General features: G+C 37.1%; 1 protein-coding gene across 9 annotated transcripts in view; it reads right to left on the bottom strand.

Annotated features, from left to right (window-relative positions):
* NBAS (NBAS subunit of NRZ tethering complex) overlaps positions 1–13,577 on the bottom strand; it is a 339,915-nt gene that overhangs the window by 268,977 nt on the left and 57,361 nt on the right. For all 9 annotated transcript variants that reach the window (XR_004521674.2, XR_012325807.1, XM_033837994.2 and 6 more), the window contains one exon: positions 5,359–5,487. Coding sequence is in view for 7 of the 9 variants with exons in the window: in XM_033837994.2 (XP_033693885.1) it covers positions 5,359–5,487 (129 nt within the window). In the remaining 2 variants the exon portion in view is untranslated. The remainder of the gene's footprint in view (positions 1–5,358; positions 5,488–13,577) is intronic.

Below are 13,577 nucleotides of genomic sequence, written 5' to 3'. Positions count from 1 at the left end.
TTTAAATGTTTATTCATTCCACAAACATTTATTATTAGTATCTAATACACCAAGTCCTTTGTTAGCTCTCAGGGAAGAAATGTATATTCAATTCAGTGCCTCCTCTCAAAGAGCTGACAGTCTAGTGAAGTTGTGAAAACACCTGTGGTTTAGATCACTATTAATGACATGAACTGTTATCTTCCCATTTATCCTTCACTGATTCATCCACTTAACAAAATTAGGCCAGTACCTACTATGTGTCAAAGAGAAAATACAATCAAATGGAAAAGGTTAGTTTTGTGTCTACTACATCCAAGTAAGTACAGATAAGCAATAAAGCTTCTTCAGAGAACAATTAAGGCCAAAAATGAGATGTAAATATATAAGCATAACATACGGGAAATGTTTGAAATGAAAATCAGTTTGGCAATTTTACTATATATTCCAAACATGAACAAAACTTAATACAGATTTCTAGCCAGATGGATTTTCATATTGATAATGAAAGCCAAAGTATTTAATCAACTAAAAACTGGATAGAAGTAAATCAGAATGGGCACTTGCAAACTATCTTTAATCATTAGATTCTACAGAGAAAATACTCACTCAAACAAAGCATATTATGAGAACTAATAAAGTAGCGTATTGCTTGAAGAAAGGCCCAGATGAGCTGAATTCACAATTTGGTAAAAGACTCTAAGTCTGTTTAGTGCAACAGAAACATTAGCTTTTTTCTCAGGCAATGTTTAAGGTAAAGTTATAAGCTAACTATACACTATATATTATATACTCTATTTTAAACTAATTGGCTTTCCGTTCATTCCCCAGAGTAGCCACAAAGAAATCCAAAGCCTGTCCTACCTGGCTGACCCAAGGTCACTTGATTAAACTGGACAAATGAGAAAAGAGCAGCTGTTTTAAGTGTTTTTCAGCTGTTTAAGAGTTCTTCCGTGATTTTCAGCCAGTGATGAATACGCAAAGTGACACCATACATTTGGTAAGTGACAATATTATACCTCTCGCTTATGAATATTTTCACATTCCCAGTGTCTCTACATAATGAACTGCACAACTCCAGGTGTCATTCGTATAAACCACACAGGCGATCTCTCCCTGTTTTCCATTAACATCTTAACTAGTACCCAATCTGCCCACTTGAAGTCAGTATTTCTAAATATAAGCACTGTAAGAAGATTCTCTGGAAAAAAGTCTTGACCTACGAAGTCAGAGGACCTGAGTCAAAATGGAACATTGATTCTAACATTTAGTGATCTAAGTTCATTTCTTTTAGCACTACTCCCATCTCTTAAAACGAGTATAAAAACATTTTTTACTTAACAGGGTTTTTTGTGAAGTAAATGAGAGAGATGAAAATTGCTGTTGATAGCCAAGCCTTACTATACAAACACTACTTATTCCCAACAATCCCCCTCCCCAAAACCACCAACTGAGGTAGGCACCATTCCTCTGAGCTTATCTTCTCATAATATTAACATGTTATTTTATTAATGTGTTTATAATTTCCCTTGCAAGACTATGAATGTCCTAAGGGCAAGGACTGTGACTTACTGCATTTTCTACTGTAGTACTCGGTAGAGATTCAAATACTTGAACTTTATTATTTTACGATAATTATTCTGAATAAAGTAACAACCTACCCTTGATAGCACTGTTACATGCAAGCTTTATAACATTTACTCTAATGCACTATTACTTTTATTTAAGTATAGTTTATGTACAATATTATATGTTACGGGTGTACAACATAGTGGTTCACAATTTTTAAAGGTTATACTCCACTTACAGTTATTATAAAATACTGGCTATATTCCCTGCGTTGTACAATATATCCTTGTAGCTTATTTCATACATAATAGCTTGTACCTCTTAATCCCCTACACATATCTTGCCCCTCCCCTCTTCCTTCTCCCTACTAGTTTGTTCTCTACAGCTGACTAGTACACTAGATTTTAATTACTCTCTTCATACATTAAAGTCAAATCTAAAATGTCCAAATATCCAATGTGATTCATCCCCGGAATATAGGTGAAAGGCTCAAACATAGTATGGTTGTTCAAACTTCTTTTGCTGGACAAGGAGTTACCACCCTCACCTCATGTCACCACATCATAAGTACTGTGATATGATATCTATCATAAAGTTAAGGGTTCACCAATGACAGACTTTCTCAATTACTTATTCTAGTATCTGGTACACACTAATTAGCTCAAGAGTTCAACACATCTGAGAGGGCGGAAGAAATCCGTGTTACATTCGCAGAGAAAAAGAATTTGTCTCCGTTCTTTTGAAGGTCACATCAAATAAAGCCTAATAAAAAAACCTAACAAACAGGGTTTTTCCCACCTTTTTTAAAGTGTATTTATTTTCTTACATGGTCATGGAAAGAGCATGGACATCAGAGCCAGAGAGCTATGAAATCAAATCTCAGTTCTCCTACTGACTTGCTGAAAAACCCTAAGACAAAATTAGTGCTCAGTAAATAATAATAGAGGTTATTATTAGAGTAAAGTTTATAAAAGCTGCAAGACTATGTGTACCTGTACCTGAACCCTACTGAGCTTCATACGCCTAGACTAAGTGTATCAAAAGAAAGCAGAGCATTCTGTGGAAACGATGAAGGCTCACAGGAGTTTGTTTATGATGCAATGAAGTTCACAAAGTAAAACAGAAAGGGTTGGACCAAAGTAGCGAGCAGGAGAGGAGGGCTCAGGGCGCAGGTACAAAGCAGCGGAACGACCAGACTAGAAAAGATGGCAGGTTAAGTGAAGGAGCTTTTGCATTGTGATCACAACCTTTGAACAGATAAAATTCAATGCCCTCCCTGTTCTCAACTTCGGGCAAAAATTTATTTTGAGGCTAGCACTGGCAGGGGTCTCAGAGGGCCAAGTCTGTCCTATCCAGCTAGTTTTTCCAGGTGCTGAGCAGCAGCAGGAAAGGGAGGGGTTGGCAGCCACCGGCCTGTGATGGGATGTGCTCTGGAATGAGGATGTGCCGAGCAGCCTTGGTGATGGCAACCAGGTCCGTGGTTTTCAGCTCTGTGAGCCCCAAATCCCGTTTTTTTCCAGTTTACTCAAGCATTCAAGGGAGATAATTTATACCAACCAAATCAGAAGAAACTGATAGGTAAGCCCAAAAAGGTGTAAATTATAATAAAAGATACAACTAGCTTGAGGAGTTGTATCATCATACAGTCTGTCTGCAGACTGTAGGGTGGGGGGGAGCGCTGAATCAGAGCCACAGACGTAAGGTGGAAACTCTTTGAGGTACAACCGAAAAATCAGGCTTCAGCAATTCCTGAGGAACTGCCTTCTAAACTCGCAGCATATTTCTGTTCAAAAGACTCTCCCTAAGACAACACTAGAGACAAATTTCTGGCCTGAACTCATGTCCTCCCACCGTGCATCTCTGTTGCCATTTCCAAATTCCCTTCCTTTCTTGTCACATTACCTTTCTCATGGCCTATTCCAAACGACTGAGATATTTACATTTACTCATTCCTGAGTTTCAAGATTTTTTAACAATTTTTGTGTTTTTAATAGAATCATTATAAAAACCCAATGAATAACATTCATGGGCTAAAGAGTAATGAATTATAATGAAACTGATTGGCAACTAACGATAAAAATGTCTAACCAGTTAAAAATTCAAGTATATGCCAATAAGGACTACAAGAGATGCAGGTTATCTTTGCATGTAAAAAAAAAAAAAAAAGGTACCCATAATTTCAGAAAACGAAACAGCATACTAATGAATTTTTTTTAATAGTCCTTGTGCTATATGTACAACATTCTAGGACACTCACAAGATGAAATATTAAGTGTGCTTCAGAACTTGATCAATATTTCTATTCCAAATGACTAATATTCAAAGTGTTCACCTTTTAAGAAAAAACTTGCTCAAATGTAAAATTTCCCATATATAATAGAACATCAGGGTCTTCCCAAATAACAAAAGCTAAGTATCTTAACATTACACATTGATAACTATGAAAAACGCACGGTACCTTCTGGATCAATGATCTGATGACCCTAGCTGAATACATTAAAAACAGTTTTGAGAGCTGGTCCACTCCACTTCTAGAGTGAAAATATAAGTCAACTTAGCTCTCATTTCAGAGGAGACAGAAAGAATGTCCCTCTACTTGGCTACTGAGGTTGATAACTGAGGAGGATCTCTTTCTTCTATTTAGAACAAATCTAGATCCAGTAAGTAAGACAGAGTAGCAGAGATGTGGAGACCAAATTAAATTCAACACGGTGAGGAACTGGGCGGGGGGAAGGCGGGGGGAGGGAATCTTCCTACAATTGTGTCTAAGAGAAAAATTGAAGAACAGCAAAAACAAATAAATTTAAGTCTGTGAAAAGAGTACGAAAATGTAAAGCCCCTTTCTCTTTTCCTCTATTCTGAGAAATAAAATACTGTTTGCTTATTAAGAATTCTTTTATAGTGCAGTTTGATGAAATGAAATTCAAAACAATGCTAATAAAAAGACCCTGATCCAGTCAGACCTTGCAGGGAATATGCTCCTTTCTTAGAATCACAGAAGTACCCACCAGAGCTGGTGACAGGATACTCTACAGGGAAGGGGAACGGGGATGTGAGGGAAGAAGAACTAACACTCAAAGTGCTGGCCGGCAAAATCATCTTCAGAGCAGTGAAAGATCTATAACATAAGCTGTATCTAACTGAGAAGATTTTTCTTAAATCTTCACTCTATCACAACGTATGGCATTAAACGAGCATTATACCTTACCTGCCCATCCTGATTTTAGATTACAATAGACATTGATACTATCCGTCACTAAACAACTCAATTGTTTAATTCTCAAACGCTGTTATTTCCAGACACTAAAAAAATGAACAGTTCTATCTTTCTCTGTATCTTCTCTGTCTACCTTTTGAGTAAAGAGACGATAACTCCCTTCAACCTTATGGAAGCCAAGGATTACTAGCACTGCAAGATTTGGAAAGAAGTCTAATCTTTTTACGATATTGACCCTTCAAATCTTTGATATTAGTCAACTTTTGCTGAAAACTTAACATCTCCATTCTGTATTTTTGCAATGAGAAAGGGGGAAATGCAGAGATCAAAGGACAGAGGACACTCAGGATACAGAGTGTCCTGCTCTACAAATTAGTATCAGCACAGAGTGCTACTCTGTTCTTCACTTGTCCTACTACACTGATAATAGTATAATTTAAGTAAAGAATAGGACAGCTTTGGAATGATGAGAATAAGTAATAGCTGTGAGCTACATTTTAAAACATAAAATATCATCAAAATGAAATTAGTATTGTCAGTACTCACCCTTAAGCGAGAATCATTCTAGGAATAATCATACTCAAGAGACACACCTGCTCATTTTGATTCCACTCCCCTTGCTGCTTCAGAGATGGAATGGCCCAGATGCTTAGTTTTCCTGAGAAGTGAACGGCTGCAAGGAGGGTCCCGTCTGGAGAAAGTCTCATCTTAAAGATCCCATCCTAGACAATAATTATATTACATTAATGTCAGAGCAAGAGACTTGTAGCCAAATAGAAATAATTTTCAGAATTAATGCTCTTTAGGGGTGCCGTATCGTAAATGATCTCTCATAACTAAGGATTCTGACAGCTTCGTAACACTATAAATGTGCTCTGGAATATAAAAAACAGGACTCTTGCCCTTAAGGAGTTTTTTTAAATCTACTTTATAGTGTTATGATTTACATATAACCCAAAACCCAAATATGTGAGCATTATAAACATATTCCCTTATGTCACACATAGTTTACCATGAGTTCTCAATATCTTTCATGAGTGGACGTTGACAAAATTATGAATTTCTTGAATTTTGGGTACACACCTTTACAAGAACCTTTAAAAGATTCTCTGCGAACACAATGCCTGGAATATTCTATACCATGGACAGGCCACAAATTCATGCTATGAAAAAGAAGGAAACGGAGAGGGAGAAAGAGAGAGATAAAGGAAAACAGGGTCCAAATGGTGATGGGAATAAAAGACCGACTAGAGGAAAATGCATTCCTTAATTTAAGAAATACATTAAATGTGTAAGGTATTCCAGACCTGCTGGCAAATTATTCAATTTAAGGATTCTAAGTGTTGCCACAGAACAGAGACATTTTGTACCACGCTGATTTTACGTGGCCAACGCCAGGCACACAGAGAAAGACTTGCCTGCCCAGTTCTACTTGTCCAGATAATCTCTCAGTCCTTTCCCATGAGGGTACCAGGTTTGCTCAGTTACCACAAGAGAAACCATCCGAGCAGAGATGTTACCTGCCTACCAACTACAACAGAACCAGGAGAACTGAAAAAACACTAACTAAAGACCTATTTCCCATTCAAGCATTTATTAAGAACAGGGTTTAAGGTAGTTTCCCCACAAAAAACAAAAGAGACCAGAAAATGGCAGTCCACAACCGTATTTCTCCAGAATATTTAGAAAATCGGGCAACATGGGGCCCAAATGGCAATAATCAGATGGGACTAGGTAGTATATGCCCTCTTGAAAGTTTTCCAGTTAGGCAAAACCCCCATCATTCTCTATTATGGCCCCAAGATTACGGCCAAAAGCTGCAGAACTGAAAACTAAAGATGACTGTACTGAAAAACCACAGTTTACAACAGGTTCGATTCACTATATTATCTACCTGGCCTCTGGTAGACAGAGTCTAAGTCCTCAGGTCTAAAATGACTAAGGCACATTAGCCATCAAAGACAAAGAGAACAACTTCAGGAAGTGAGGAACACTGCTGCGGGAGTGGATAGACAAGATCAGCATCTGCTAATCTCCTCGCTGAGGACTAAAATCACTTTAACGAGATGTAACAGGTCTATCCCACAGTGTCATAATTCAATGTAAGAAAGACTAAAATACAAGTGCCTGGGAAGGAGAAGCAATAAAAGCAAAAGGACTTTAAGCAAAATTTTAAATACATCAGCTCTTTTCCTCTGTGATGGAGACGGGGGAATGAGTAGAAGATGAAGGACCTGGCATCTTCCTTTCACAACTCTAAAGTCAATTAGCTCTATGGTTTTGCACAAGATGGGCCTCCGAAGCATAGATTTGCATTAATTAAACGAACTCTCAGGGCTTCCCTGGTGGCACAGTGGTTAAGAATCTACCTGCCAAGGCAGGGGACATGGGTTTTTGCCCTGGTCCAGGAAGATCCCACATGCTGCGGAGCAACTAAGCCCGTGCGCCACAACTGCTGAGCCTGTGCTCTAGAGCCCGCGAGCCACAACTACTGAAGCCCGCGTGCCACAACTACTGAAGCCCGCACGCCTAGAGACCGTGCTCTGCAACGAAAGAAGCCACCGCAGCGAGAAGCCTGCACACCGCAACGAAGACTAGCCCCAGCTCGCGGCAACTAGAGAAAGCCTACGCACAGTAATGAAGACCCAGCACAGCCAAAAATAAAAATAAATAAAATAAATTAAGAAAAAAAACCTCTCCACCCATCCTTTAGAGTTTCAGATGTCGAAACTGAAGACGTGAAGGGTTACAACACTTGCCCAAGATCATCATTCAGTGTTAGGTAGCAAAAGCTGAACCAGATGCAGCGTCTTCCATCCCCCTCCACGTGCCCTGATGGCACCATGATCACTGCCCTCACCTCACTACTAGAAAGGCCAAAGCCTTTCTAGTAGTGACAGGCATGCTCCTCAGTAGAAATTATGACCAAGTATACATTATGATTTCAACACTTGAACAGTTAGTCACATGGGATCTGTATGGTAACCTGCAGGTACACCATACGTTCCATTAAACGACCCCACTAAAAGTGCTCTGAAAGCAAGTAGGAGGTTTATGGATCTCTTCAACAAAAAACAAACCAAAAAATGTATACTGAATAATGTGAATAATTTAACAACAGCATTATGACCAGGGAAATAATGAGTGAATATGCTAAATTTCCTTTTGTTTTCATTCCTCCCTCCCTTCCTTCCATCCTTCCTCCATGCTTAAGTAATAAATATATTAACTAAAATGTTAACCATTTGCTTTTTTTTCTTCATCCCCTTAGTTTCATTTGATGCCATGACATTCACACTGCAAACTTACCATTCCTTTCCATAAGCATTTTGTTGTAGAAATTTGCACTCACACACACAAAAGTAGAAATTGCTGTATAATAAATACCCAGGGGCCCAACAACCATCTTAAACAAACATCAACATTCCAAGCTTGTCTCACAGGTCATTCCCCAATCACCACAATGCCCTCAGGGACCTTTGTCCCCTGGAGGATTTTAAAGCAAATCTCAGACATTACATGCACACACATTAAGTGTACCTTTCTTTCAAGTCCCAAGTTATCTGTTTAACTTGCATAAATATGCACAGTAAGAAGATATGGTTATTAGCAGCAACTGAATTGTAGCCAGCTGATGACACAGACAAGTCACCTATGTTACTTGAGAAACACAGTGATTTCCTTCTAAAATATAAACTCTACTTCTTATTTATAGAAACTTTTCTGAATATCTATAGCATGCAGGGTATTTCTGGCCCAGAAAGTAATTTATTATCCTGACAGTAACTGTGACACAAGATGTAAAGCCACAGTTAGAAAATCCATGCTAAATTCTGTAAGCAGAGTCTACAGTATTTGGAAACCTGAATGCCTATTGGTTGGCAAGGAAGAGAATTCAGGAGTGTATGCTTTGGAAATAGGAGGCAATGGCTTTTCAATCAACTGTACATCACAATAAAAGTAAACTTCTAACATTCAAACCATAACCCCTCATATTGCATTAAGATTTCTCAGCATAAGTGAATAACAATCTTGTTCTCTTCTCCTCCATTTGAATTAAGTAGTTGTAAAGGCAATAAAATTTAGGTGTAGCTATAATTTTCACTTTGGTTAAAATGTGTCTGTGTGGGCTTCCCTGGTGGCGCAGTGGTTGGGAGTCTGCCTGCCGATGCAGGGGGCACGGGTTCGTGTCCCAGTCTGGGAGGATCCCGCATGCTGCGGAGCGGCTGGGCCCGTGAGCCATGGCCGCTGAGCCTGTGCTTCCGCAGCCTTTGCTCTGCAACGGGAGGGGCCGCGGTGGTGGGAGGCCCGTGTACCGCAAAAAAAAAAAAAAAAGTGTCTGTGAATTTCTTTCACATTTCTCAACTACAAATGCCATTTTCATTTTAATCATCATTTCAACAGTTGGAATGTTGGTCAAGAATACAGAACTTGGCAGGGAAAAGAGGAAAGCTCCAAGATGAGGAACAAGACAAGGATGCCCCCTCTTGCCATTTTTATTCAACATGGTACAGAAAGTCTTGGCCAGAGCAATTAGGCAAGAAAAAGAAAAGGCACACAAACTGGAAAGGAAGAAGTAAGATTGGCTCTGTTTGCAGATCACATGATATTATACATAGAAAACCCTAATGACTCCATCAAAAAACAGTTAGAATAAATAAATTTATAAAATTGCAGGATACAAAATCACACAAAATTCAGTTGCTTTTCTATACAATAACAGTGAACTCTAGGAAAGAGAAATTAAGAAAACAATCCCATTTACAATAGCATCAAAAAGAGTAAAACACTAGGAATAAATTTAATCAAGGAAGTGAGAGAGATATACACTGAAAACTATAAAACATTAATGAAAGAAACTGAAGGAGACACAAATAAATGGAAAGAAATTCCATATTCATGAATTGGGAGAATTGCTATTGTTAAAATATCCATACTACCCAAAGTGATCTACAGATTCAATGCAACCTCTATCAAAATTCCAATGGCATTTTTTACAGACATAGAAAAAACGATCCTAAAATTTGCATGGTACCACAAAAGACCCAAGTAGTCAAAGCAATCTTGAAAAAGAAGAACAAAGCTAGAGGCATTATACATCCAGGTTTCAAACTATATTACAAAGCTATAATAATCAAAACAGTATGGTCTTGGCATTAAAAACAGATACATAGGTCAATGGAACAGAATAGAGAGGCCAGAAATAAACTCAAACATATATGGTCCATTAATTTACAACAAAGGAGCCAAGAATACACAATGGAGAAAATAGTCTCTTCAATAAATGATACTGGAAAAACTGGATAGCCACATGCAAAAGAACGAAATGGACCCCTAATTTACACCATATACGAAAGTCAACTCTAAATGGATGAAATACTTGAACATAAGACCTGAAATTGTAAAACTTCTGGAGAAAGCATGGAGTTGGGTAAACTTCGTGACATTGGTCTTGGCAATGATTTTCTTGGATTTGCCATCAAGGCAAAGGCAACAAAAGCAAAAACAAGTGGGAATACATCAATCTAAAAAGCTTCTACATAGCAAAGGAAACTATCAGCAAAATGAAAAGGCAACCTATGGAATGGGAGAAAATATCTGCAAACCATATAACCAAGAAGGGGTTAATATCCAAAATATACAAGAAACTCATACAACTCAATAGCAAAAGACAAATAATCCAATTTAACAATGGGCAATGAATCTAAATAGACATTTTTCCAAAGAAGACACACAAATGGCCAACAGGTACATGAAAAGTTGCTCCACATCACTAATCATCAGGGAAATGCAAATCAAAAACAATGATATATCATCTCACAACTGTTAGGATGGCTATTATAAAAGAGACAAGAGATGATAAACACTGGTGAGAACATAGAGAAAAGGGAACCCTTGTACACTGTTGGTAAGAATGTAAACTGGTATAGTCACCATGAGAAATAGAACGGAGTTTCCTCAAGAAAGTAAAAATAGAACTACCGCAAGATCCAGCAATCCCACTTCTGGGTATATCTCCAAACGAAATGAAAACATTATCTCAAAGAGATAACTGTACTCCCAAGTTCACTGCAGCATTACTCACAATAGCCAAGGTATGGAATACACACACACAGGAATATTATTCAGCCTTCAAAAAGAAGGAAATCCTGTCATTCGCAAAAACATGAATGAAACTGGAGGGCATTCTGATAAGTGAAATAAGCCAGATACAAAAAGACAAATACTACATGATATCACTTATACATAGAACCTTAAAAAAAAAAAAAGTCAAAATCATAAGAACAGTGAGTAGAACAGTGTTTGCCTACCAGAGGCTGGGGGTTGGAAGAACAGGGAGAGGTTGGTGAAAGGGTACAAACTTTCAGTTATATGATGAATAAAGTCTGAGGATCTAATGTATAACATTGGTAACTATAGGTGACAACACTGTATTGTATAATTGAAATTTGTTAATAGTAGGATTTAAATGTTCTCACACATATACACAGACACAAAAAGTAAATATGTGAGGTGATGCATGTATTAACTCAATGGGGGAAAATCCTTTCACAGTGTATAGGTACCTATTTCAAATCATCAACTTAAGTATCTTACAATTTCATTTGTAAATTATATCTCAATAAAGGTGAGGAAAAGAAAAAGAAAACAGTGACTATCACTTACCACCTGCTTCCGTTTACGCCATGAGGTTTTAACTTCATTAAAAGGTAGTCTAGCTAAATAATTACTTGGTAAGTTAGCATCCCTGGGTAGACAGCATGGGGCATAGGAAGAGGACTTTGCACAGTAAACTGTCTTCTTACATTAGTCATTCATTTATGGCCCTTTTAATTAACTTCACTGTCATTTCTCCTATTTACCTCCTCATCTCAAATCCCTTCCTAAAACTTTTCAAAAGATATCTTCCGTTACTTCATTGAGTCTTCTGTGTAGCAATGTAATACTAACAAAATACTACTGAAATTAATAATGTGAACATTATTTTAACTTCTACTTCTCATTTACACTAAACCACTAGCTCAAATGCCCATTTGATCTTGTGTTAATTAAAAACACTAATTAAAGCCTTCTCCTACTGGAGCAATATTTGGAGTAGGAACTGTGTCTTCTCTCAAACACTGCAATAAAACTTTTCAACTGTCCTTTCTAAAAGAGAGATTTTTTTAAATGTTAAATATCAGACCTTCGTACTGAGATTAGTTTAAATTGCCTCACTTTCTTCAACTGCCTATCATCTATATAGGACAATTAAAACTGAGTGATTTCCAATTTCATTATACCTTTCAAATGTACAAGCTATAGTAAAATCAAAGTACTGAATTCCAATGCACATGTTCAAAATGTTCTAAATTACTACATACGCTTAAAGGAAAAAATACCTCAGCTCAGTCAAAGGTGAATTTGTAAGTACTGCTCTTCCAACACTAGACAATTATTTTCTGAATATTACATATTCAATAATACATAGTACATGCCAGGCACTGTTTTATACTCTGGGGAACCTGCAGTGAAAAAAACAAACATAAACCCCTGCCCTCAAGGTATTCAGTAGGTGTTCTAACCCACTGAAGTTTAGAAGTCTGATCCCAAAGAATAAACAGAAATCTATTCTCAAATCAAAAGAAAGTCATCCTCAAAAGCCTGGTTAACAACCTGAGGGGGGGACACTGCAAAAGTATGAAGGAAATAAAAGCCTTTGGAGAAAAAAAAGTTTCCAAGCTAATACCCTTTCCAAAAAATTATTTTTTAATTATAAAACTTTAGTTTATTAAAACTGTGAGATATTGTCATGAGAATAGACATGTACACCAATGAAACAGAAAAGAGAGCAGAGAAACAGAGCTACAATGTACCCTCTGTAAATGTCTGTCCTGACAGACATTATATAAATTATGGTGGCAGTATATAAATTATGGCATTATATAAATTAGTTGGGAAAGAATACAGCACTGAATTAATGGTACTAGCCACACAGAGCATATTATAAATTAGATTCCTACTATATCCAACAAAAAGAAACTCAAGATGGATTGAAAACTTACAGGTGAAAAGCAAAACCACGAAACTTTTAAAAGAAAACATAGAACATCTTTACAACATCAGCACGTGAAAGAACTTCGTAAGACCTCAAAGCCCAAAGCATAAAGGAAAAGATTTAAATTTAAACTTTCTGGAGGAAGGAAGGATGGGGAGTTCGGGATTAGCAGAAGCAAACTATTACACGTAGGATGGATAAACAACAAGGTCCTACTGTATAACTATATTCAATATCCTGTGATAAACCATAATGGAAAAGAATAGGAAAAAGAAAAAAAATATACGTATAACTGAGTCACTTTGCTCTACAGCAGAAATTAGCACAAGACTGTAAATCAACTATACTTCAGTAAAATTTAAAAAATAAATAAAAAATAAATTTAAACTTTCTGGTGACAAAAGAAGCTCAAAAGAAGACAAATAATTTTGATTATTCCTATACTCTTCAAAAGATAATATATGCCAGACAACCAGCAGCTGATTATTTTGAATCATGTAAATTTGGGGTATACTAAACCACAATTAAGAAGGACCCACAGACTACTAATTATTGGCTCTATGATTATGGATATAAAGAAATTAACCGATCAGAACAGCAGCCACCACTATCATGTATCATGTGCCTGCAAGGTAGCAATCACTGCCTTAGCTATTTTATATACATTCCCTCTAATACTATCCAATCAGTGTTGCTACTTTATAGTCTGACAAGTGAACAGAATAAAATGAACTAAATATTAACCATGTGGTTACTATATAGGAAAGCACTTCC

This window comes from Tursiops truncatus, chromosome 14, assembly GCF_011762595.2.
Source record: "Tursiops truncatus isolate mTurTru1 chromosome 14, mTurTru1.mat.Y, whole genome shotgun sequence".
NCBI lineage: Eukaryota > Metazoa > Chordata > Mammalia > Artiodactyla > Delphinidae > Tursiops > Tursiops truncatus.
Note: the sequence above shows the minus strand (reverse complement) of the source record. Positions and strands in the feature narration are given on the sequence as shown.